Consider the following 27,470-nt stretch of genomic DNA (forward strand, 5'->3'; position numbering starts at 1 on the left):
TAAACATAATATTCCACAAATGACTTTATTAACATTTTATTATAAACTAATGTACATATTACTTTCTAGGGCACAACATTTGCTTCAAAAGTAACAAGAATTCTTCGGCCCAATAGAGTACCACAGTATGAGTCATAATACCCATAAAATCTAGCAGTCAAACAAGGAAATGGTTGTAATTGTTTTTCCACCATTCCTTTTTCCTGTAGGGGATTTTACAAACACTTAAAATAAGAGCTGTGTTGTGTAGGCTTACCCTGGCGTGGCATTTTGATAACCATCTAAATCTCTCTAGGACAAGGTGACTCCCTGTTTGACCTTTAGGTTTATGGGTATTATGACACTTCCACTGTGGGGCTCTATATACAGTAGGCTGTATCGCAATAAAACATACTTATTTTCTTGTGTTCCTAAATGGCATGTGGTTCTCTTACATTTAAGTTGGGAGCACCAGTGGAGGGGGTCATGAAATGCATCAGGCTCACAGGCTGGTACTACACAGCTGCTAATTGGGGTCTGAAGAGACAGGAGACGTGAGCTAGACCACCGCCTGTGCTAATAAGGACATAACCCAGAGCGGGGGGTGACAGAGAGGAGCTCCTCTCTATAGCATACACATACTGCATGGATCTCATGTGGATGGGGATCTGTCTTACCCAGAGCATTGATGCAGGTAGGTAACAGTAGAAGACTTCATGTAACAGTAAGGAATGAGAACACATCCTTAGTTGAGACGAATGCTGTTGTTGATACGTAGGGAATGACAATACACAAACTCTTTGTACAGTATGTTATGCATTGGCACGTTATAGATACAGCACACATGATTTCCTGCATTCATGCTCTTTATTCATCATGTGGACACTGGACTACTTTGGTAGTAATGGAATCCATTGATTACACCAGCCTGGTTTCATAGACTAGACATAGTCAACGTAAATCCAGGACACTCAAATTAATATGATATGGTATGTTTGGTAAGGTTACATGAGGCAAAAACAAAGGGAGGGTGGTGGGTCGGGGTGGATAGGTGGACATATAATGCAAACTTCTAGCATCTCTAAGGTTGCATCTTCAGATCTCATCACGGACAACTTGAGCATTTAGGCTAATTAGCTATTTTGAAACATACTACTTTTTGCAACTACTTAGCATGTTAGCTAACCCTTTGCCTAGTTAACGTAAGCTACTTAACTAATGTTAGGGTTAGCCACATCAAACTGGAATTTGTGACATACTTAAATCGCAATCGTGACATATTGTACAAAAAGCTAATCGTAACATATCATATGAATTGTTATTCATAACATAATGGATGATGGACATCCACAAAGAAATACATACCTTACCACACCTAACATATCATACTAAATGGAGGGAGACAGATTTACATTTATCATGTTACATCTACCCGAGTCCAGGTTGATTGGACACTAACTTAGACAGCAGATCATCTTCAGTAAGCTACAGCAGAAGCTGCATCTGTAAGACAGAAAAACAATCCACGGGTGGGTGAGGACACAGGCAGTGTTTTGTTCAGTCAAGTTTAGAGGGTATAGGGTCTGGTATTCACGCGAAGGCGTGTTACAGAGCAGAGCACTATTAGAAGACTTTTCAAAGGTCATTTACGTCTGAGCCGACATGCACAGCGTTTACCATGAAAGCCATCTCTGCAAACGTCAAGGAAAATGCCTTTTGTCGCCTGTATTGTACGCTGCCCTATGAGACGCTTATGATTGAATCCTGGCCTAGATCTGTCAGTCAGGGCTCCTCCATCTCTCTTTTACTCCAGTGAGTCAGTATTGACAGAGTGGCGTATGGACTCCTTCAGCTGAAAAACAGTAAAGAGATGTGACAACATGTCATTATCAAGACAAAAATGTAAAGCAATACGCAGTCAACACATTTTTGTATTTTCATCCAATAAACCTGAAACTACATTTTGATATGTGGTTGTGTATGTACCAGGGGTCAAAGGTCCCTTACTCTCTGGATGAAACCCACAATGTCCAGTTTGTCTGGCTTGGTGCCTGTAGAACCATGTTTTAGCCTCTGGCCCATAGAACCTGAATCTGGCAGAGCTGATCTGGACTCCAAATCCCAGGTGGCCTGCGATGAGGGGCGTGGCCTGGACATGTCCGTCAAAGGCAGCCAGGGCAGCAGGCAGCACTGAGTGGCCATGCTCCTGGAGGAGGCAGAACCAGGGGTGGATGTGGTTGTGGGGATCAGGGGCAGGAGCCTTAGCTGGGTGTAGAGGTGAGATTGTTCATCGAGTAGTCTGTGCATCTTCTATGGAACCGAACAACATCACAATTCACTATCAGTTCTCAGACATTTGTTTTTATGCCCATTTATGCTGTCGTGGCTTTGAAATGCTTATTCCTTTGGATATTGATCCCGATCTCTAGTTTCTATCAAATGTAGTACACAATAACACATTTTTACGAACTGCTGTAATAGAAGGAAAGTGTAAAGGGAGATATAGTTCTGAGTCAAAGTAGAAAACCGTAGCCAATGTTTTCATTTCTCATCAATATAATCCACAGTCAGGGGTGTGTCTGTAACCTACCATTTTGAAGCTGTCGTCATAGCGATGAACCAGGTCGGTGAGCTGCAGTTCCAACTCTCCAGCTTCCCGTTTCACAGCTTTCCTCAGCTCCAAGACGTCTCGCACTTCTTCTCTGAGACAGGACAGGGGTAGGGACACAGAGGACACAAAAAGGTGACACCATAGTATGTCAAATCGAAATCATAAGCCAACAAAACAGGGTTGAGTTCAGTCACATTTCAATTAAGTCATGACATGGAACTGACTCCAACCCTGCAGCATAAACATAACACTAAAAACATCCGTCTCAAACTGTCCTCGTTATACCCAAGCCTGCTCAATGCTCACTCTAAATGGGATGATATGGGTGAGGTGAAGTAGCCTAAAGCGTCCGCTAGAGGGGGTATTAACTACCTGTCAGTGTCAGAGAGTGAGCTGTACACCGAGGCCTGGTCTTCTGACAGCTGTTCCTCGATGTCTGTCAGGACGCAGCGGAACTTCCTCATACAGTGCATCATCCCCTCCAGCTCATCCAGTGAATACTGCACAGAGGATTATACAGAAAAATATCATGAGAGGATAGAGACAACACAACGTCAGGAATACTGTACAGTGAATCAGCGCACAAGGGAGGAAAGGTCTGTTTTTGCCTATTAGCGAAATTGCAGTGGCAGTGGTTAGCTCGAAGAGGTTGACTATTAAGCCAATCAGAACAACCAAATGGGCTCAATACAAATATGAAGGCCATAGTGTAGATGTTCTGTTCTCAGAAGTATCAAATTCAGCTGTTTACGGTAGCCTACTCAACACATCATTTCCATCAGAGCACAATGGTGGTCATCCTCATAAAACCGGCATTACGTGAGAGACAGAAAGGGGTCTACTAAAGACTCAAGTAGCAACCCCAATCCTATTGACCATTCTTGGTGAATAGGACCTTTCATATAGTGTTCTTTTATTAGAAGTGAGCTGTGCTTGAGGCCACTAAAGAGCCAGAGCGAGAGAGAGTGGTGAACTTCCTCCTCTACTGCTGCTCATCACGCAAAACAGGCATTCACATGCAAATGACCACTGCTGCATATGAAACCAAACCACCATCTTTAGAAGGGCCAATAAAGATTCTAACATGCAAAGAGGATTTGTTCATCGTGTCAACAGGAAAAACACATGTGATGTGCCTCAATGCCTCCTTATCTAATATTCTATAAATATACAGATAAGGAATTAAATAACTATTTTAATGATCGGATGTAGCCATAGAAAAGGGCACTTGTTGCAGACATTTTGATGAGTGAGGCTGCATTATCATTTAGTCTTTTTTTTTTCAGATATCATCCTGTGTGAATCAATTTAGGGTTTGACAAGAGCGCGTAACTGAATTGTGTGTGTTACTTACAGGGAAAGCTGAAACGGAGGACGGTTTGTGGCAATTGTTCTGAGAACAGCAGCGACAGCGGTTATCACAGGAGCAGCAGCAGGAAAGCCCAGAGAACAGGGCTCGTTCCCACCGTCTATCCTCATCCCCCACTTCTTCCCCCACTTCCTCCTGCCACAGCCCAGTGTCCAAGGAGGTGGACTTCATCTGGAAACTTCCGGATCTTCGTGAACCGTCGCGAGACAGCCACCGATTGGACGAGGACATGGAGGGGGAGGGGCAGGGGGACGGGAGGGATATCGTCTCAGGTGTCATGTCTGCCTTTCCCATGGCAACCGCAGTGTTTCTGTGTTCTGCAAAGTGGGAGACATCAGCGTCTGACCACGCCTTCCGGGAGAAGGAGTTCCGCCTCTGCCGGATCATCAGGTCAGTCAGGGGGAGGGGCTCGAAGGAAGGGCCGAGCGGGGAGGGGGTGTGGGGGACAGCACCTCTCCGGAGGGCAGAGTGGGAGACAGATGGCAGGGAGGAGGGCATCTGGACAGACACAGATCGGCCTGACCTGAAAGCACCACTGTGGGGGACGAGTGGGGTTGGGGCTTGAGATGGCGCTACGGTTAAGGAATGGGCTGATGGTGAGTTTGGAATTGAGGATAGGATTGGTGTTGTGGTTAGGGCTGATAGAGAATGGTTTGGGATTGGGGAATGGGATTGTGTTGGAGATGAGTTGGATGCTGCCAGAAAAGCTGAGGCTGGAGGTTGGTGTGGGCATGAGGCTGGGGACGGAGATGGTGGTGGGGAAGAGGCTGGGGATGGAAGTGACACTTGCTCCGAAGGTGAGGTTAAAGCTGGGCCTGGAGGTAGGTCTGTTGATGGGTTTGTTGGTTGATTTAGTGGTGGGACAGGCTCTTGGACAACCAAGCTTGAGGATGCCTCTGAAATCTCAGAGCCACCTGTTTCCCAGTGCACTGGGGGGGGAGAGGAGGCAGAGAGAAGCTCTGCTGTGGGGAGACAGGAGGCAGAGAGAGGTTCTGCTGGGGGGAGAGGGGAGGCAGGGCTTAGCACTGCTGAGAGGTTAGGGTCAGATCCTAATAGAGGATCTTCAGAGGACCGGTCCTGACAAACAGATCCAGTCTCAGAGCCTTGATCCACCACCTCAGGAACAGCGACAGGACCCAACACTGGACCTTCCAAACCAGAACTAATCTCTACTTCCATCTTCATCTCTTTCTTCATCTGCACCAGAGCCACAGAGTCCATCAGAGAGCCTTCATGTGACCCATAACAATCGGTGTCCTGATCACCAACAGCCTCTGTTCCTGTCTGAACATTACCACTTTGTTCCGCTATGGCCTTTTCCTCTCCTCCTATTGGATCAGCTTCCTCTGATTCCAGAGTAAAGTGTTCTGTTTCTCTATCTGTTTTCATGATAATAATAACGTGCCGTAACGGAGAGTCTGGCTTATGACAAGGTGCACAGCAGGCCGAAGAGAATCCATCTTCCTCAGTGACAGTGTTTTCCATTAGGCTTGGCCTGGCTCCAAACGCAGAGTTAGTCATCTCCAAGGCATCAGAGAGGAGGGAGTGGGGTGTGGGGGAATCCTGGTGTCTGGGTGTCTCCTCTGTAGGGCTTGTTGTCTCTGGTCTGTATAGAGGAGACTCGGGTCTTGGGTGGCACGTGGAGAGGGAAGGAGGGAAAGGGTCCAGGGAAGTGGATGGGGGGGACGAGGGGGGTGAAGCTCCTTTTACAGTGATCTGGCTGTCAGTGCTGCCTCCAGATATTCCCGACAAAGCCTTAAACAACAACCAAACACTGTCAGTTTAAATTAATGAATGACCTCTTAAATTGTGCACCATGAAATAGACAGAATATCAATTCAATAATATATTTTAATATTTTGGGCTGGTGAAGTATATAAGTTAGTAGCAATAACTTAAAGTAAGTTTAAGTAAGTCAGTAGAACTAACTAAAAGTAACACGCCTAGATTGTTGCACTTCTAGAATGTTCTCCGTGTAACCTTCATGAGCTCGGGTCCAGGTGAGGGATGCTGGGTAATGGACGGGATGAAGGGCTCTTCCAGGAAACCACTGCTGTCAGACTGGCAGCTGTTAGTCCTCATCACACACACTGCTACAGAGAGAAGGGAAGAGAGAGGGAGGGGAGAGAGGGACAGAAAGAAAGAGTTCATGGAAAATTACATCACTTTAATCATATCCTTCAATCAGACTCATCATCTGAAGTATAAAGGAGAACTATGACCCGGGGCAATAAACAGAACTTCACCTTTGCCTGGTGAATCAACTAAAAGGTATGACAATTTGCTTATTCAGTTAAATACTCACTGAATTTCAGAAAAACATTTTTTTTAATTATCCTTTTTAGATAAAACTATACTAAATATATTCACGTCACCAAATAACTGATTAAAACATATGGTTTTGCAATAAACAGGTCTACAGTAGCCTCAACAGCACCCTGGTGTAGCCGGAGGACAGCTATTTTTCCTCCTCCTCTGGGCACATTGACTTCAATACAAAACCTAGGAGGCTCATGGTTCTCACACCCTTCCAAATACTTCCACAGTAATTCGAGCGACTTCCGGAGGACGTCCTCCAGCCTATGAGAGCTCTTGTAGTATGAACTAACATCTTGTCCATTCAATCAAAGGATCAGATAGTGAGTCTAGTACTGAAAGCATAAGCTACAGCTAAGTGTGGTGAGTAGGTGACTCAGAGAGAGAAAGACCATAGCTAATTTCTTCAAAAATTAAGGAGAAGCAGAACAGAGAGAGAGAGAGAGAGAGCTACAGTGGCTTGCGAAAGTATTCACCCACCTTGGCCCTTTTTCTATTTTGTAGACTTACAACCTGGAATTAAAATAAATGTTTGGGGGGGTTGTATCAAAGTCAATACTTTGTAGAGCCACCTTTTGCAGCAATTACAGCTGAAAGTCTCTTGGGTTATGTCTGTATAAGCTTGGCACATCTAGCCACTGGGATTTTTTCCTATTCTTCAAGGCAAAAATAAATGCTTCCCCTAAAACTACGAGTGTTGCTTTAGCAGTATGCTTAGGGTAATTGTCCTGCTGAAAGGTGAACCTCCGTCCATCTCAAATCTCTGGAAGACAAATAGGTTTCCCTCAAAATGTCCCTGTATTTAGTGCAATCCATCATTCCAGTCCCTGCCGATGAAAAACATCCCCTCAGCATGATGCTGCCACCACCATGATTCACTGTGGGGATGTTGTTCTCGGGGTGATGTGAGGTGTTGGGTTTGCGCCAGACACAGCATTTTCCTTGATGGCCAAAAAGCTACATTTTAGTCTCATCTGACCAGTGTAACTTCTTCTATATGGTTGAAGAGTCTCCCACATGCCTTTTAGCAAACACCAAATGTGTTCACTTGTTTTTTTTTCTTTAAGGAATGGATTTTTTCTGACCACTCTTCCGCAATGCCCAGCTCTGGAGTGTATGGCTTAAAAGTGGTCCTTTGGACAGATACTCCTATCTCTGCTGTGAAGCTTTACAGCTCCTTCAGGGTTATCTTTGATCTTTTGGTTGCCTCTGATTAACGCCCTCCTTGCCTGGTCCTTGAGTTTGTGGGTGGCCCTCTCTTGGCAGGTTTGTTGTGGTGCCACAAATTGTTTAATAATGGATTTAATGATGCTCCGTGGGATGTTCAAAGTTTCTGATATATATTTTTTATAACCCAACCCTGATCTGTACTTCTCCACAACTTTGTCCCTGACCTGTTTGGAGAGCTCATTGGTCTTCATGGTGCTGCTTGCTTAGTGGTATTGCATACTCTGGGGCCTTTCAGAACAGGTGTTTATATACTGAGATCATGTGACACTTAAAGTCCACCTGTGTGCAATCTAACTAGTTATGCGACTTATGCAGGTAATTGGTTGCAACAAATCTCATTTAGGGGCTTCATAGCAAAGGGGGTGAAAACATATGCACGTACCACTTCCCTGTTTTTTTTTTTATTTCACTTCACCAATTTGGACTATTTTGTATGTCCATTACATGAAATCCAAATAAACATCTATTTAAAATTACAGGTTGTAATGCAACAAAATAGGAAAAACACCAACGGGGATGAATACTTTTGCAAGGCACTGTATATTTCATGGTATATTTATTTTCCTCTTCTTTGTTTTCCTTCCACATACTTAGCTAATGCAGCTAATTTAGCTTACTCAACAACCTGACTCAGAGGAATGCTGTTTATGTTAGCTAGCTGGCTAAGGCTATCCAACACTGAAACTCTTCCAAGTCAAGGTAAGCTTTCACTTTTATAAATGTATTGCCACCAGGGGGTCACCGGTGTAACTGCTAAACTACTTGCTGTACTGCATGGCTGTACTGCATGATTGTACACATGAATTGGATTGTTGGTTAACTAACGCGTTAGTTCTTGTCTGTTGACTATAACGTTAGTATGGTGACAATGTAGGTTGTGGTATGAAGGTTTGGCTTGGAGAGGTTTTTGTGCCTGGTCAGACAGCTGTTGTGTACTGAAGGGAAAAATGTGAGTGGAGAGGAGCTGGTAGATGCGAGAAGGAATAATGCAATGAGAAAAGTGATGATGATGCTGTATGTGGCTGCTATGAAAGTGAACTGTGTGCTCTGATGAACAGGGGTGAATTCCTTCCTCCGATTCTGTTGCAAAACATTTCTTAAAACGGCAGGAGGTGGTGGGGGGGGGGGTTCTACCTGAATTTGTCCAATAGAAACTAAGTTTTACAACTGTTTTGACTAATGACTACACTCCAGTTTAGCTATTTGCAGACAAAAGTGTGCAAGGCCATATTGAATGTATCCACCTTGATTACTCCGATTTGTCTCTCAACCGGTGCACATTATAAACTTTCATTTGTAGGCTAGGTTGTTGCAACCTCATGATGGGTATAGGGAACATTTGAGTATTTAATTTAACCTTTATTTAACTAGGCAAGTCAGTTAAGAACAAATTCTTATTTAAAATGACGGCCTACTCCGGACAAATCCAGACGACGCTGGGCCAGTTGAGCGCCGCCCGATGGGACTCCCAATCACAGCCGGATGTGATACAGCCTGGAATACCAGGTAGTAGCCTAAACCTATCGATGTTACATTGAGCTGGGTAAATGGAATATGAATGACAGTCATCCAATATCCTGTAATAGAAATAAGGCCATGCTCAAAAAAATGACATCTCCCTGACGTTAAACGGCGCCAACCACCACTGCTGGCTGGCATCATGTTTTAAAACCCCTTATGAAAATGATGGCAGTCTAATTGCTACAGTATATTTGCATTTCTTCACCATAGGAGATTTCTCTACCTTCAGTATGGAACAAACTGGCATCAGAGTCAGGGCCAATAGAGTTTAAAAATAAACCTAGACATTGGATAAAGAGAGCTTTTATCTGGTCGAGAGAGAGAATTGTGTTTACAAAGCTAGAGGACTGTTTTAGTAGGTTACTTTTTAACACTTAACAGCAAGGCAAGGGGAATACTTTCCATGTCATTAGCGCTCTTTGAAATATACACTAATGAAAGACAAGCTACTGTCTAAGATCTTCATTGTAAACCTCGCATAAACCACTGAGAAGAACTATAGAAACCAGGAAAATGGACTGAAGAAATGTGAGTGTTAAAACAGTGGTGCCCATACCTGTGGTGTCGGATGCTCCCATGTAGCTCCCAGAAATACTGCCCTCATCAAAGCTCTGGATCTGACATGAAAGAAAACAAATAATATAGCTCAATATACATATGTAGTACAACTACAGTTACACCGTTTAATCTGGAAGATGAAGCAATATAATGCAAGAGGTAATTCAAGACATTTCAGTATATTATACCCCTTTCCACAAACGTTAAACCACCAGTATTTTTTAACTTGAAGTGACACTGATATTTACCTCCTCCATCTCAAACGACTCCCTGGCCTCCCCAGGACTTTTCTTTCTGGTTGGAATACCACTGGAGATCAGGGGTGGATACTCCTTCCCCACCTCCAGCCTGAGCGCACCCTCCTGGGGGACCGAGTGGGGCTCTGGTGCTTCCGAGGCTAGGCCTTGCTCCTCTACCAGTGGGGTCAGACATATACTCTCAGCCAGGCCCTGTCTGGCTCGTTTCAGATGGGTCCGCCTGTCAGGGGGGCCGGCCAGGGGCTGCTGTAAGTGGGCTACGGGACTGTGGGGAGTTGGGTTTGTGTCCTGGGAGTCCTGGGTCTGGATTTGGGTCTGGCTGAGGGTTTTTCTGGAGACCCGGCGGAGCAGCATGCCCATCCTCTTCCTCTTCTCCCTGGCCTCGGCTGAAGCTAAAGCTGGAACTCCGCTCTCGGAGAGGGAGTCTGTAGACGCACCACCGACCAGGGATGAGAACGCAGTGGTAACCTGCTGCAGCACCTCCAACTGCCTGAACCTATCTGTGAGTGAGTGAGTGAGGTGAGAGAAGGAGATTGTTAACATTTATCTGTGGTTGACAGATGCAAAGTTGGCAAACCAGCTAACCATGTTATCATTCTTATAGGACCGGTGGAATAAATGCACAGTGTTCTCACCAGAGACAGAGAGGACACTGGAAATACAACAGTTTCAACACAAAGCACAAAAAGAATCCCATGACCATGTTCATGCCAGTAGTTGCCAAGGTTCCTGGAGATAGAACATGTATGTGGCTAGCTTAAACATCATATTACAGCACATTACATAACTACAGTACAGTATTTGTCAAGTGTATGAAGAGAATGACAGCATGTCAAGGTAACTACAGTATGTTTTCAGTGTTTTAAGAGCATATGACAGAATGTCTGAGTAGTACATTTACAGTGTAACATCACTTACTGCTGACATCAGGGTTCTCTATGTCCATGCGGTTCTTCTGGGCGTCCAGGAACACCTGGATGTTGATTCCCCGGGCGCTGGACTGGTTGTTGATGAAGCGGGCTGGGATCCGTCCAGAGATGTCAGGCTCGTCACAGCCGAAGCCCAGATCTAGTAGGACCTCCTCTGGGTCATCACTCCACAGATTCAGCACATCCATTACACTGGGATAACACACAAATGCACACACTCATAAATTCACATGTGCTTGCAGACACAAACACACACGCAGGCAGGCATGCAAACGCACGCGCACACACACAAGCATGCACGCACGGAGGGATGCACACTTTCTGTAAACGTACATCACCTCACGGCAGTTATCGCATCGTATGTTGCAATTGCAATCCAGCCTCAGATCCTTACCGCTTCAATTAGGATAAATACTGGTTAACAAAAGAGCGCCTGGAGTTGGCGACATGACTAACCTGAGTGGAGCCGACTGTGCTGAGAAGGCGGAGGTCAAGCTGTTCCACCTGGTGAGAACTGGGCTGGACCTGGAACTCCTGGACCATGACGGAGACACAGACATGATCATAGAAGGACAACCGTCTCTGAATCTAGACTCATATCTTAGGTATGTGTTCCTTTAGCCATTTATTCTTCCAAAGGTGAAGACATGATAGAACACCGCTGCAAACAGTCTCCGATTCTTGTGTCTCCATACAAGCTAGCCACTCATCCTTCTACAGACAAAGACATGATAGAACGCTTTTCTGCATAATACTACAATGCACCATTACAGAATGGAACAATAATCTGTATTAACACTGGTCTCCAAATCACACTGTCATCTCCACACACAAATTCCTTCATCTAAACCCCGTTTAGAGTTGTCTCTACTGTACACTACGCAACAATAATGTCATATTATTCTCCTCCTCGTCGTGTCATATCTATTTCTATGTCATCACTCTTGTTTCATGCAAACCATCCCTTCATCCATGTCTGCGTCCCAAATGGCACCCTATTCCCGACATAGTGCCATATAGTCCCTGGTCAAAAGCAGTGCACTGTATAGGGAATAGGGTGTCATTCGGGATGGATCCCATCTGTTTCTGTGAAGGTCAGGTGAGTCTCTTATATTTGCATGGTAAATAGGAGTCACTGGCAGGTGGGCATGTATCATGTGAACATTATCCATAACTTATGACAACAACTGTCAATCAAGCCAGCTCCCTTCACTACAAGTCAGTTAATGACAAGTGACTGAAAATTAGCCCTGGGTGAGGGTGTTCAGAGTTTAAACATATTTCATTTTGGATCACATCAATCTAACCTCACTTTGAGAGAAATGGTAGTATTTTTATGGGGTCAATAAAACATTAACTAATTTATGCATAGTAAGTTATCCATAGTAATCATATATGCAAGTTATATATTGGATAACATCACATCAAATGTGAGAGACGCAAATTATTTATACATGGATGTGTAATCTCGCCATGTATAGACCCTCGGTTGCAATTCATTTCAAAACGCCAAAAGTTTGACAGCGACCAGCCGACAGGACAGTAGAGAGGGAAAGTTCCTTACCTCAGAAATTCCTGGACGGTCCTCACTCCCTGTTTACCATATAAAGATGCTGAGGAAGAGAAAAAAAATAACAAATCATCTAGACCTGAAAGCAAACAAGGCTGAATATTTGGAATATCTTGCAATGAATGACAACGAGCTAGTTATCCACTGTGTCTCTGCTAGTCGCAAATGCTAATTCAGCACATCCTGTCTCTGGGATGGCTCTGTTTAGTAGCTATATTAGGCATTAGTGTTCTTTCAGTCAGTGTTTTCTCTTGGCTGTCCTCTCCACCTCTATTCAAGGTTGGGACTCCATTTTACCCTGGCATGGTGACAGGGACAAAGTGGTCTGTGCTGCCGGCCGAAGCTTTATTTTATTTCATTACACGGAACCTTTTTTTGTCCAAGAACGTCTCCAAGATTCCAACATCCAACTCTTATTTTCTATCAGGTCTCGTTCCGCAAAGTTCTTCCATCTGAAGAGGAGTTCTAAAATGAGTGTTTGGAAAGTTGGTGATGATGCATGCCATTCCATTGGGTTCTGTTCCGAGCTGACTCCCTAAAGTGCCATGTCATTTGGTGTTACGTAACCAGGTCTCCTGATCCACAGATAAGGTGGTGCTTTTCAAGGCCAAGGGGTACTGAACTGTATATTCCCATCTAACGTCGGAGTTTGGGGTAGCATTCTTTTCAGTTGACTTACCTTTCTGTTGAGTACACTGGCAGTTCCTTGGAGGAGATAAATTAGTCTGTGGGGTGGTCAATCTTTCCTTAGGGTTTAGGACAGCAGTCCCTTTTGGTTGACTGGCCTTTCTAAGTAGCCAATCCCTTTAATATCTTGAGTAGCCGGTCCTGGGAGGAGATAGTGGACAGTCTTGACCAATCTCACCTTGGGTCAGTGTCTGGAATTGACCCCCTGTCCTCTCTGTAAGGACAGGTTCTTCCTGTGCTCTCTGTCTCTGAGGAAAATACAGTGGTTCATGCCAAATGTCCTTGGCTGTCCCTTCTAAGACATCCTGTCTCCTTCTGCTTCTCCTCTTCCTTTACTGTCTCACTGTGGAAGTAATGCTACTGTACATGGATACGGGCACTCACACACACACACACACAGCCCCCAGTAGGTGTCAGTGAGGACTGGTGAGCATCAGATCCTAGCTGTGTGTGTATAGATTTGCTGTGGTGTTTGCCAAAGCTAAGCAGCGTGATTTTCCTTAGCCATGTTTAGGGTGAACTGCCTGGGAGGTGTGTATAGTCCAGACCTGGGCTCAAATACTAGTTAATCATTTCAAATACTTTATCCGTGCTTGATTGCACTTGCCTGTCTTAATGAACCAATAGAACAGTCCCAAAACCAGAACACAAGGCATTCCAGGCAGGCTAGAGCAAACGCTCAAAGTATTTTGAAGGTTTTCAACCACTATTTGAACCCAGGTCTGGTATGGTCTTCTCCCAGTCTCCCTGAGGCTTTCATCCTGGTCTTAACTGTCCCTCCCTCTGTCTACTGCTGGATGCTCAGCCCTGAGATTAGCAAGAAGTACAGACACCACCTCTCCTCTGCCAATATTTTACCCCCTCGCCTAAATACACCAGCCCTCAGCAACATTTTTCTCATTGTGTACCCACTCTCAGACAGCTAAAATGTTCCTCTGAGCACACAGTGGATAAATCATTGTGATGGTTTAAAACCACATAACCTGTTTTTAACTTACTCCTCTGTCCTCGGCTCTACCTGGTGTTCATGTCACCCTAAAAACGACTACAAGATGAAAGATCTATTTACCTTCGATGCCCAACGCTAAGTCATCCTCACTGCTGCCGTTCCTCTTTAAAAGCCCTGTAATATTTTAAACATAAAAACAGAAGAGATTCAGAGAAAACACCAAAGTGTTTTTACTATACTATATATATTACACTGAACAAAAATATAAAAGAAACATGTAAAGTGTTGGTTCCATGAGCTGAAATAAAAGATCCCAGAAATGTTCTATTGCACAAAAAGCTTGTTCTTCTAAAATGTTGGGCACAAATTTGTTTGCATCCCTGTTAGTGAGCATTTCTCCTTTGCCAAGATAATCCATCCACCTGACAGGTGTGGCATATCAAGAAGCTGATTAAACAGCATGATCGTTACACAGGTGCACCTCGTGCTGGGGACAATAAAAGGCCACTCTAAAATGTGCAGTTTTGTCACACAACACAATGCCACAGATGTCTAAAGTTAAGGTAGCGTGCAATTGTCCTGCTGACTACAGGAATGTCCACCAGAGAATTGAATGTTAATTTCTCTACCATAAGCCTCCTCCAACGTAATTTTAGAGAATTTGGCAGTATGTCCAACTGGCCTCACAACCGCAGACCACGTGTAACCGCACCAGCCCAGAACCTCCACATCTGGCTTCTTCACCTGTGGGATCGTCTGAGACCAGCCAACCGGAAACTGAGGAGTATTTCTGTCTGTAATAAAGCCCTTTTGTGGGGGAAAAAAAACATTCTGAGTGGCTGGGCCTGGCTCCCCATTGGGTGGGCCTGGCTCCCCATTGGGTGGGCCTGGCTTCCAAGTCGGTGGGCCTATGGCTGCGCCCCTGACCAGTCATGTGAAATCCATAGATTAGGGCCTAATGAATTTATTTCAATTGACTGGTTTCCTTATATGAACTGTAACTCAGTAAAATCGTTGAAATTGTTGCATGTTGCATTTAGATTTTTGTTCAGTTTACTTTCGACTAGGGCCCTTAGGAAATTGGGTGCCATTTGGGGGACACCCTTACTGTGAAATAGAGATTAGACAGAGCACAAACACAGAACGAGATAACAAACATCACCGTCTGATTCTTGAAATATCAAGTCTGACAAAAGAGGCAGACTTGGTATTTCTGTACTCAGCTTCTAACAGATACAAATGACCTCAGAAGAAGAAAGTGATAAAGGAATCAACAACAGCATTCTTGTTTTGTGTGACATAATAAACCAGTGATGGCTAAGACCAACAGTAAAGGACATTTAATGGATGTTTAGGGGCTGGTTGGTTACAGCACAGAGTTATTGTCACACCCTGATCTGTTTCACCTGTCCTTGTGCTTGTCTCCACCCCCTCCAGGTGTCGCCCATCTTCCCACTTATCCCCTGTGTATTTATACCTGTGTTTTCTGTCTGTCTGTGCCAGTTCATCTTGTTTGCCAAGTCAACCAGTGGGTTGCCAAGTCTCTGGTTTTCTTGTTCTGACTCTGTGACCATCTGCCTGACCAGTCTACTTGCAGCCCTGTACTGTTTTGGACTCTGCCCTGGTTATGAACTCTTGACCTGCCTTTTGCTGACCCCTTGGACTATAATAAATATCAGCCCTCAAACCACCTGCCTCCCGTGTCTGCATCTGGGTCTCGCCTTGTGTCGTTATGGTTATAACAAGTTGTCGTTCCCATGGTTTTCACGGGCCTAGTTTGCATGTGGTTTGAATCTATCTGCCTTGCCGAGTCTCTGCCTTTCTAGCTACACAGCCTCTTCATTACCCAGAGATAACACCCATGTATGGTGAATATGACAATTCCAAGTTACGTATACAAACACATTTCCATATATCATCTCTGTTATACTAAGGCTTGATTTGTAACCTTTACATTACAGGATGAGTTGATTGGTTTTGTAATGACTTGTGTATTGTCGTGTAACATTTCTTACACACATTTTCCAACAGTTTCAATCTAGCTCAACTGGTAGTATGTCAAGCTCAAGTTTAAACTTGACTTAAATCCAAACATCTTTCAGTAACCACTGGTCTATGGCTAATATTGAATGTACTTCAATGTGTTAACTTGAAGTGTCAGCAAAATAACCACAACGAGCAACTACACTTCAGATTGAACTACCACTGTACCAGCACTAACAACAAATGACTCATGAGAAATGACTCAAACATTTTTAGATGAACCTTCTTGGTATTAAACTTCAGTAAATCAAAGTAAATGTCTATGTGCCGTACCTGCTGCAGCTTCCCTGGTGTGGTCTGGTTTTGCATCCGCCCTGCAAGTAAACGTCAAGCGCTATTTAGGAGGGGTAGTCAGGAGGCTCACACCAACCCAAACAGCACACAAAGATGTGGAAAATAAACAGGCAAGGAGTGAGCTATGAAATCCCAATCAGTTATCTGCAAATGAACACTGTTCAATAAACTCTATTATAAATACAAATCTATTAATTCAAGGTCCACTATGTATATATTGGTGGGAATGAATTCTAGATATTTTCCATCAACAAAGCAAAACATCTGTCACGTGTAAGTAGACTTCCTAATACTCACTCATGACTTCTAAGCCACTGCTGGACATTGTTCTGTCTACAGATTCCTGTACAAAAGGCATGGAAACACACATCAAGACTCATCCAAGAAACATTCTTCAGTTTTTTATAGGATGTGAAATCATACCTGGGATAAGTAGACTCTTAGAAAAAAAGGTTCCTTATCGAACCAAAAAGGGTTCTGTCGCTTGCTTCATATATGGAACCCCTAAAAGTTCTGAACGGAACGCTTTTATAGGGTTCTTTGATCAGAATCCTAGAGGTTCTTCTTCACTGAACCAAAATGGTTCCATATAGAACCCTGCATGGTGCCTTTTATGAATTATGGCTATTCATAGCCTCGTGAAGTAGGGGTGCTGATAAATTAGGGGGTCGACAAAAAATATGCAGCACCCCCATCCCTAAACATTTTCCTGTGGCCTTGTAGCAACTACTTTTAATAAAATAGTCATATTTTTAGCTATGAATATCATTTAATACACAGTTAAACAATGGACAAAAGAATACCATTATACTTTTTTAGAATTGATTGGCATTATATGCAAACATAGTTTGGAAATATGCACTGGTATATAGCTTACTTTGTCATGTTCTTCTTATTTCTATGTCTTGTCTTTTTGTTCTACTTTACTTTATAGCACTATAGTGATATTGTTTGTTCTACTTTACTTTATAGCACTATAGTGATATTGTTTGTTCTACTTTACTTTATAGCACTATAGTGATATTGTTTGTTCTACTTTACTTTATAGCACTATAGTGATATTGTTTGTTCTACTTTACTTTATAGCACTATAGTGATATTGTTTGTTCTACTTTACTTTATAGCACTATAGTGATATTGTTTGTTCTACTTTACTTTATAGCACTATAGTGATATTGTTTGTTCTACTTTACTTTATAGCACTATAGTGATATTGTTTGTTCTACTTTACTTTATAGCACTATAGTGATATTGTTTGTTCTACTTTACTTTATAGCACTATAGTGATATTGTTTGTTCTACTTTACTTTATAGCACTATAGTGATATTGTTTGTCCTACTTTACTTTATAGCACTATAGTGATATTGTTTGTTCTACTTTACTTTATAGCACTATAGTGATATTGTTTGTTCTACTTTACTTTATAGCACTATAGTGATATTGTTTGTTCTACTTTACTTTATAGCACTATAGTGATATTGTTTGTCCTACTTTACTTTATAGCACTATAGTGATATTGTTTGTTCTACTTTACTTTATAGCACTATAGTGATATTGTTTGTTCTACTTTACTTTATAGCACTATAGTGATATTGTTTGTTCTACTTTACTTTATAGCACTATAGTGATATTGTTTGTTCTACTTTACTTTATAGCACTATAGTGATATTGTTTGTCCTACTTTGATATTGTTTGTTCTTTATATAGCACTATAGTGATATTGTTTGTTCTACTTTACTTTATAGCACTATAGTGATATTGTTTGTCCTACTTTATAGCACTTTATAGCACTATAGTGATATTGTTTGTCCTACTTTACTTTATAGCACTATAGTGATATTGTTTGTTCTACTTTACTTTATAGCACTATAGTGATATTGTTTGTTCTACTTTACTTTATAGCACTATAGTGATATTGTTTGTCCTACTTTACTTTATAGCACTATAGTGATATTGTTTGTCCTACTTTGATATTGTTTGTTCTTTATAGCACTATAGTGATATTGTTTGTTCTACTTTGATATTGTTTGTTCTTTATAGCACTATAGTGATATTGTTTGTTCTACTTTACTTTATAGCACTATAGTGATATTGTTTGTTCTACTTTACTTTATAGCACTATAGTGATATTGTTTGTCTACTTTACTTTATAGCACTATAGTGATATTGTTTGTCCTACTTTGATATTTTTGTTCTATTTGCTTTAGCACTATAGTGATATTGTTTGTCCTACTTTACTTTATAGCACTATAGTGATATTGTTTGTCCTACTTTACTTTATAGCACTATAGTGATATTGTTTGTCCTACTTTACTTTATAGCACTATAGTGATATTGTTTGTTCTACTTTACTTTATAGCACTATAGTGATATTGTTTGTTCTACTTTACTTTATAGCACTATAGTGATATTGTTTGTCCTACTTTACTTTTTATAGCACTATAGTGATATTGTTTGTTCTACTTTACTTTATAGCACTATAGTGATATTGTTTGTTCTACTTTACTTTATAGCACTATAGTGATATTGTTTGTTCTACTTTACTTTATAGCACTATAGTGATATTGTTTGTCCTACTTTACTTTATAGCACTATAGTGATATTGTTTGTTCTACTTTACTTTATAGCACTATAGTGATATTGTTTGTCCTACTTTACTTTATAGCACTATAGTGATATTGTTTGCCACATTGTTGGGATAAAAGCTTGCAAGAAAGGAATTTCACTGTACTTGTGCATGAGACATTAAAAACTTGAAACTTGGTGTCCAGGGAGGCATCTCTTTACTTAAATGATGGCCTATGTCAACAGTGACTGACTTTCCAGTACAATACAGTCCATTAGTTACAGCAAACAACAATGTGTCTTGGATGGAGAGCATGTTGTGTATTTTTTTAATTGTTTTTATTATTTGAAGGGACTTGCTCAAGGGCCCAATGGTGGTCCCATAGGGTTATTTAGAAACACTTAAAATAAGGGCTGTGTTTCATGTAGTCTCTCTAGTTCATGTAATCTCTCTAGGACAAGGTTACTTTTATCAATATAATCCCTGTATTTACCCCCCTAAAAAAAAAAATGGCTATCATAAAGAACTACAAATACCATGATGATGATCTGGACAAGACCGCCAAATAGATGGCAAAGGTAAGAATCTCTGGTTGAACTATTTAATTTGAGCTAAATGTAGTAATAAATAAATTGGCTACATTTGTTTAAATGGACAATTCTGTGAACTCTCTTGCACAAGTTTTAATTTGTCACAATACCTGTTAGCAAATGTGTCAGTTCGAGATGGCTTGCAGGGATTTGTAGTTTTGCATTATATCCAAGTTGATGCTCATTAGCCTTTTTGAATCTGAGAGTAAATAGAGCTCAATATATTGATGAAAGTCACCTTGTCCGAGAGAGATTTACATAGTTATCAAAACGTCCCGCCAGGGTAAACCTTCGAGAAACACAGCCCTTATTTTAAGTGTTTCTAAAAATCCCCTATGGGAAAAATGAATGGTGGAAAAACGATTGGAACCATTTCCCTGTTTGACCTCTAGGTTTTATGGGTATTATGACATCTCCACCGTTGGGCTCTATCAACTCAACATTGACAATATCCCACCACTGGTTAGCCACTATTGACTTAAATAGCCAAGTCTGCCAGTTAATTTCCAGCAATATTGCCCATCTGTGTGGTGCGTTCATTTGTCTATCACTCTGTGTGTAGCCAGTTTATATTATAAGCGGTCTTGTGGGTCGACAGAAATACTTTCCCCAAATGTTAACTGCAAAGTAGGCTTCCCTGGCAGAAGTATATCATGAGTAAGTATATCATTTGTATCTATTATTTGTTATTTGCATACTTTGCCATGAAACGAGCAGCAGCATTACAGAACCATCACTAGACCGGCACAATAGATGCACATTCCTCACTTGCTAGATGCACAATTAAAGGGCCAGATGCGCAATTAAAGGGGAATTACTCTCAAAATCCAAATTTGTTCCAGACCTTCTTCCAGACCTAAAAATAAAATGTATTATGTGATTTAAGCATTGACATGGACTTAGAACATCCAATTTCGTTGTTTCTCAATGAACAATTGCAATTTTAAGATTGAAAAACCTAAATCCAGGATAAATGTAACTGAAAACATAATTTGGGAAAATATAACACATTATTTGGGGGGAAATTTCTGATTTTATAGGGCCCTCAGAGTTGTTTATGAACCATTATTTTACCAGGTATATTGACAGAAAACAGTGCACTACTTTCTCTTGTACATTAAGGACAGCAGGGAAGAGTTGCAAAGGGTGAGGAGAAGAGAAGAATGTACCTCTTTGAAAGCTAGAAAAAAATGTGTAGCTTGCCAGGTTAATTTTTTGTAAGTAGCTCCCATGCTAGAAAAGGTTGGAGACCCCTGTTCTATATAGAACCCCTTTTTATCTAAGAGTGGATGCTTTTATTAAAGACAGAATGTCCTCTTTCTTCCAGATAGCATTTAGTTTGCAACAGTACGGGTTTGTATGAACCTTGCTGTTTGCCACTCAGACCTCAACAACAATGTTAATAAAATATGAATTAGATCTTCCCCCACCAGAGAGAGCCGTGTCGGATGTCAGCTAGCCATTGTTCTGACCAGATGAAATCATACAGCAACATTATTCATATGGATATAAATATCAATGCGAAATAGCTGAAACAAATTAAAAGTGAATGTTAGCTGTCATTTCAGAGTTTGATGTGACTGGGTTAGCTCTTGTTAGTGGTTGTTTTCAAAAATTCCCATTAAACTCTGGGGTAGGGATAGAACCCTCAAGGTTCTTTGTCTTCACTGGTTGTACAAAACATTAGGAACACCTTCCAAATATTTTGCCCTCAAAACAGCCTCAATTTGTCTGGGCATGGACTCTACAAGGTGTCGAAAGCGTTCCACAGGGGTGCTAGCCCATGTTGACTTCAATGTTTTCCACTGTTGTATCAAGTTGGCTGTTAGTGGATCTCTACTCAGAATAGCTCATTCCATTTCATCCCACACAGGCTCAATTGGATTGAGATGTGGTGACTGGGCAGGCCACTGCAGGAAGCTGAATTCACTGTCATGTTCGTGGAACCATTCCTGGACAATCCTAGGCTGCAGTGTGGCAGGCCCTGATCGCAAAGATACTATACTTTTATAAGAATTTTATGGCAAGTGTTATTGAATTACCTTATGTCTCACTCATTATGAAAATATATTTGTTTGTCATTTTGAAGCTGCAAAAGTGGTCTACTCTAATGTTGAGGTGATTCCATCTCCCTCATGAAATTAATTCTAGGCTATAGCCTATAGGCTATATTAAGATTCCTATCTAAGAGCTCTCCAAAACATGTGGTTATGATCATATATTTCGACTAATTCAACTAACTATTGTACTTTTTGGTTCTTCTTGAAATATTTGTCAGCCATCAAATAAATACTTTTTTAGTTTACCTTCAAATATATATATATATATTTTTAGACATTTATTTGAATATCAAAGAAAATAGTTGCATTTTAGTTGAAACTCTATATAAAATATATTCGACTACATTTAGTATTTAAAAAGCTGGTATTTTCTGCCGAGGTCTGAGTCAAATACATAGATATAGAGATTCTAGACAGTTCCAAAAATGTAATCTACAGTCTCTAATATCGCACAGTTTTCTTAACAGTGTCACATTCCTCAAATTGAAAATCTGCAATCCACAGAACAATAGACAATAGGAAAGAGGTCTTACCAGCTCTGTCACTGCCATGTGACCGTTCTGGTGCTGACATAGGTATGTCATCCCTGTTACTCCACATTACTTTAGATGCCACCAAGTTGGCTCTCTTCTCTGTGGCCCCTTCAGCTGCCATCCTGGTGACTCTCTCTTAAGATCAGAACCAGACAACACCGTCCGTCAGTCAACCTGAAAATCCACTGCAACATGAGGCTCAAGCAAACACCACAGGATCGGGTTGCACCCAGGCATCCAGGCTACACTATCTACACTAGTAAACATACCAGTCATGGAAGAGATGCAAATGATGTCAAAACTTCAACAGCGAACACATCACAGCTCACCCCTGCTTCTCTGACACACACAGAAATATTGTTTCCTGCTGGCTTATTTAAATGCTTTCACCGTTTCCTGTCCCAGTGTTTATCGGTTACGAGCAGCTCCTGCCAAAGGGATGTGCTTTTTCAGGAACTCTATCTCAAGTTCAACCTCCCCCTTCTATTCCCAGCAGGAAGTAGAAGTCAATCAGTCCGACTGGATGGTCTATTTTCTGGCGTAAGCTATAGGTGATAGTCAAAAGCCTCAGTCACTTCTATAGAAGAAAGAAAATCATATTATATGTATGTTATCAATTTATATGACAATTTCAATGATTTCATTTTTATTGCATGGTTCAAATACCATATGGTGGTTTCTCTTACTGTAACTGGGTCAGTATTCTGGACACTGTGAACTGTAAACTGCATTGGCAAATACTTGATACATGAAACAGACTCATTTCAAGACATATTCCAGGAGGATTTGGGGCTTTTGTAATGCCAGTCACTTCCACTTAAAGTAATTTATACTCCATGTGGATTATCATGTTTCAATACACTTTTTCAACATTTTAGTTACTAAGAGGAGATTATATTTGAAATCCAACACTTGCAAAAATGTCCAAAACACCGCTGACATTCATAACGTAGGCTGGACTCACATCCTTCAACCAAGACACATCTAGCAAAAACTCTGGAAAATAAATTGGCTGACACAGTGTTGGCTAAGTCCCTACTATGGTTAACAGAATACTAAATATACCCTAGGTCTTCATAAAGTTTATAGTACCTATAAAAATGATAGCTCAATTTCATTCAAACCGTGACAGTCCAAATAGATGACCAATCAGGAAATAGTAAAACGGTGCAGAACAAAACTGCACATCATGGTTCATTGGAATGAAAGGACTCCCCTTTGAATGAAAAGACTTACATGATGTATCCGTGGCCCTCACTGCATTCAAACTCAGTGCACTGATGACAACAGTCCCTGTTGTCCGCAGTTTGTACTTTGCATAATTGTATGCTATACATTACAAGCTACAGTTCAATTTGGTTTCTCAAATAAAAGTCACATGCAAATAGGAACTCGATTTAATCCTCGGTACATTTTCTGACAAGGCACATCTTAGGACCTACGTGACACTGAAAATCATTCAAGAGGAAATTGATATTTGCTGCATACTGGTCCGACAAGGAAAAACTAAGGCCTAGAATAAAAGACCAAAGTGACTCCCTTGTTGGTTCCAGTGTGTTGGATTCAGTGTGTGTGCACAGCATATTATCCAGGGTTAAATCAACACTGACACTAACCAGGTTTCCATCCAACCTTTATAAGCTGTAAACGTTCATGACATGCCTGATAGAAACATAACATTTTTCTGTAAACGTTCATGACATGCCTGATAGAAACATAACATTTTTCTGTAAACGTCCATGACATGCCTGATAGAAACATAACATTTTTCTGTAAACTTTCATGACATGCCTGATAGAAACATAACATTTTTCTGTAAACTTTCATGACATGCCTGATAGAAACAACATTTTTCTGTAAACTTTCATGAAATGCCTGATAGAAACATAACATTTTTCTGTAAACGTCCATGACATGCCTGATAGAAACATAACATTTTTCTGTAAACGTCCATGACATGCCTGATAGAAACATAACATTTTTCTGTAAACTTTCATGACATGCCTGATAGAAACATAACATTTTTCTGTAAACTTTCATGACATGCCCGATAGAAACATAACATTTTTCTGTAAACTTTCATGACATGCCTGATAGAAACATAACATTTTTCTGTAAACTTTCATGACATGCCCGATAGAAACATAACATTTTTCTGTAAACTTTCATGACATGCCTGATAGAAACATAACATTTTTCTGTAAACTTTCATGACATGCCTGATAGAAACATAACATTTTTCTGTAAACTTTCATGACATGCCCGATAGAAACATAACATTTTTCTGTAAACTTTCATGACATGCCTGATAGAAACATAACATTTTTCTGTAAACTTTCATGACATGCCTGATAGAAACATAACATTTTTCTGTAAACTTTCATGACATGCCCGATAGAAACATAACATTTTTCTGTAAACGTTCATGACAATGTTCCAAATGTTGATAAAAGAAAATATACTAGACAAGGTGTGATCTTTTTGTGTCGGTAAAATGAATTATCCAAGAAATGTAGGTGGAAACGCATTTATGCGCAAATGTTGATATAATAACTTGGAGTCATGCCATGACATGTTGTGTGGTCCTCCCACTACGATTGGTCAGGAAAGAATGCAGTTTATTAGGCTACAGATTAAACAATTATGATAAACGTCACAGAGTGGTGAAAGTAATAATAATAATAATATATGCCATTTAGCAGACGCTTTTATCCAAAGCGACTTACAGTCATGTGTGCATACATTCTACGTATGGGTGGTCCCGGGAATCGAACCCACTATCCTGGCGTTACAAGCGCCATGCTCTACCAACTGTGCTACAGAAGTGATGAGCTTGATGCTCCTTTCCAAGACATATCGAAGGTCTTATTCTGGTGACATGATCATCGATGCTTGGCTGCAGTTTGACAAATAAAAATAATATTTTTTTTAGAAGAAAGAAAATATGAATGTTATCAATTTATATGACAATTTCAATGATTTCCTTTTTATCGCATGATTCAAATACCATTTGGTGGTTTATCTTACTGTAACTGGCTCAGTATTCTGGACACTATACAGTGTCCAGCCAACAGCAACCAGAAACAGTAACTGGATACATATACTGTATCTGGGCGCTGTTGACTAGAGAGCACATGCCAATATCGGAGTGGGCACACTCGCTTGTAATCTGCAACAAGTCAATTTGATGAAAACATCTCTGGTGGGAAAATGCATGTTTTGTTTTTATGCAGATTTTAGAATATTGGCATGAATATTGAATATTAGAATATTGGCATGAATATTGAATATTAGAATATTGGCATGAATATTGAATATTAGAATATTGGCATGAATATTGAATATTAGAATATTGGCATGAATATTGAATATTAGAATATTGGCATGAATATTGAATATTAGAATATTGCCAATTGGACAGAAACCTAGATAGTGGTAAATTTAACACTGGTCCAGTGACTGTACAGGTCACTGGAATTAACACACTGAGGGGGTTTGTTTATCTAGCCCACCTTACCCCGGTGGGAGGAGTTTGAACCAGATTTAAAAGTGATCGTATTTATTTTGGAACATAATTAAGCACTGGGAATGATGAGTAGGATTATGTGTTTTCACATGTAAAAGTGATTGCTTTAAATAAATAAAAAATGCTTTATCTGCCTTCCCAATGAAAACTAATTTGAATATTCAAATATTTATTTTATGTAAAATAAATACACTGTATATTTCTGGATGATGCATCATGCTGCCTTCTTGACAACATAACAGAGCGGTGCAGATTACTGTTTGATTTGAGGCCTCTCCTCCCACTCCGCTTTCGCCCGATGACGTGATGGGCCATTGCCCTGTACAACCCGGACCAGCATAATAGAACTCCCTGCCTTATTTGCATATTTCCCAGAGTGCCTTGCCTTTCGAGTGAATTTTAGAGATACCACTCATGACTGTATTTGTTAGAAACAGAGACATTTTCGTGACAGGCTGTTGCATTCATCCATTTTCAGTCCTGTGACCTACACAAAGTGAGATCCTAAGTGAAAATGTTATCATTCAAATTAAATTATTTAACAAAATACAAGTATTAAATAATGCCTTATTTTGAGGGCCTAGTTTAACCCTAATACAGTGGACTGAAAGTCAAGGTTGTCAGACTTGTAAGTCACATTATGAGGTCTTGCAAAGCAATGTGTAATTCCTATTGGAATCCAGCCAGAGTGGGGATATCCATCATTTGGAATATTTATTCACCTGCATCCTGCATTCAGAATGACTGCCAGGTTGGGAAGATTAAGATATGAAACTACTTAAAGTTCAAACCATGTAAGCTGGAACAACCATTTCAGTAATGGATGCAACAGTGGTGTGTGTTCATGGATGCCAAGGGAATCCAGGCTTCACTAAATATTTGACCAATAAAAAAATGTTAAAATTAAAAAATATACAAAAAAATATATTTATTTAATCTCTCTGTGTTTTCATCATATTCTGTCAATTTGCAAGTGGCTGAATCTCACCGGAGAAGTCATCCGAACGAGGGAAACAGCCCCTCTGTCTCAGTATGTGTAGCCCATGTCTCTGATGCTGTCTGGAACAAAAGAGTATGACATGTTGCTACCGTAGCATTTAATTGATGCCTGTAAGCATTTGGCCTCCCTTGATAATGTTTTTAAAAAATAATTAGCCAATCAGCATTGAGCTGAGCTCAACTGTGGGTTGACCTGGCGCAGCAAAACGCCCCCCAAAGGAGACCAGGTTGGATTTAGCTTCACACCAATCAAATCACATCCTAAGCAGAACGTCATCACTGTCAGAAAAACAGGTCTGCTTGTGTTGATTTCCTGCAGTAGCTAGCTTGCTAAATCGGCCAAATGTGGATTTGGACTTGTGGTTTGACTTAATTCCCTTCACAGGCCACAGGAAGTTGGTGGCACCTGAATTGGGGAGAACGTGGTAGTGACTGGAGTGGAATAAGAGGAATGGTATCAAATTCATCAAACACATGGTTTCCATGTGTTTGATGCCATTCCATGTGCTCCGCTCGGGCCAGTATCATGAGCCATTCTCCCCTCCTGTGGTACAGGCCAATGATTATGACACCGATTCTGATCTAACCCTAAATGATTATATTGTGTCACTGGCCTGAGATGTTGCAGAGTAGACTCACGTTAACTAGCTAGCAAACTTAACTGGTTCATGAGAGAAAGCTAGCAAGCATTTTAGCTATGTGGGTTATGAAAACCAAATCTTAAAGTGTACTGTATGACAGAGCCATAGACCGTTTTGCCAACAGGAACGAGAGGAGGATGGCATTGACATTCAACTAGCCTACAAGTAGGTTGAGTTAAAAAAAAATATATATATATATACTTGCACACATACATACACACACAGAAAGAAAGAAATCAGT

At 40.9% G+C, this 27,470-nt stretch overlaps 1 protein-coding gene across 4 annotated transcripts; it reads right to left on the bottom strand.

Annotated features, from left to right (window-relative positions):
* Positions 1-22,444, bottom strand: itprid1 (ITPR interacting domain containing 1). Of its 4 annotated transcripts, none has more exons than XM_035741667.2 (16): positions 22,333-22,444; positions 22,064-22,237; positions 16,611-16,656; positions 16,293-16,333; positions 14,097-14,150; positions 12,335-12,383; positions 11,227-11,304; positions 10,760-10,962; positions 9,833-10,341; positions 9,583-9,643; positions 5,940-6,052; positions 3,945-5,714; positions 2,963-3,090; positions 2,570-2,681; positions 1,987-2,289; positions 1-1,831 (listed from the first exon to the last, which is right to left on the bottom strand). In XM_035741667.2, the coding sequence occupies exons 2-16, from the start codon at positions 22,182-22,184 to the stop codon at positions 1,784-1,786; spliced, it is 3,636 nt and encodes a 1,211-aa protein (XP_035597560.1). In that variant the 5' UTR covers positions 22,185-22,237; positions 22,333-22,444; the 3' UTR covers positions 1-1,783. The 4 variants fall into 4 exon arrangements, with proteins under 4 accessions (XP_035597560.1, XP_035597561.1, XP_035597559.1 ...); XM_035741668.2 differs by having other exon boundaries at positions 1,966-2,289; positions 22,064-22,198; positions 22,333-22,443; XM_035741666.2 differs by having other exon boundaries at positions 22,064-22,198; positions 22,333-22,442.
* Between the last annotated feature and the right edge of the window lie 5,026 nt (positions 22,445-27,470).

Source organism: Oncorhynchus keta, chromosome 28 (assembly GCF_023373465.1).
Source record: "Oncorhynchus keta strain PuntledgeMale-10-30-2019 chromosome 28, Oket_V2, whole genome shotgun sequence".
Classification (NCBI taxonomy): domain Eukaryota; kingdom Metazoa; phylum Chordata; class Actinopteri; order Salmoniformes; family Salmonidae; genus Oncorhynchus; species Oncorhynchus keta.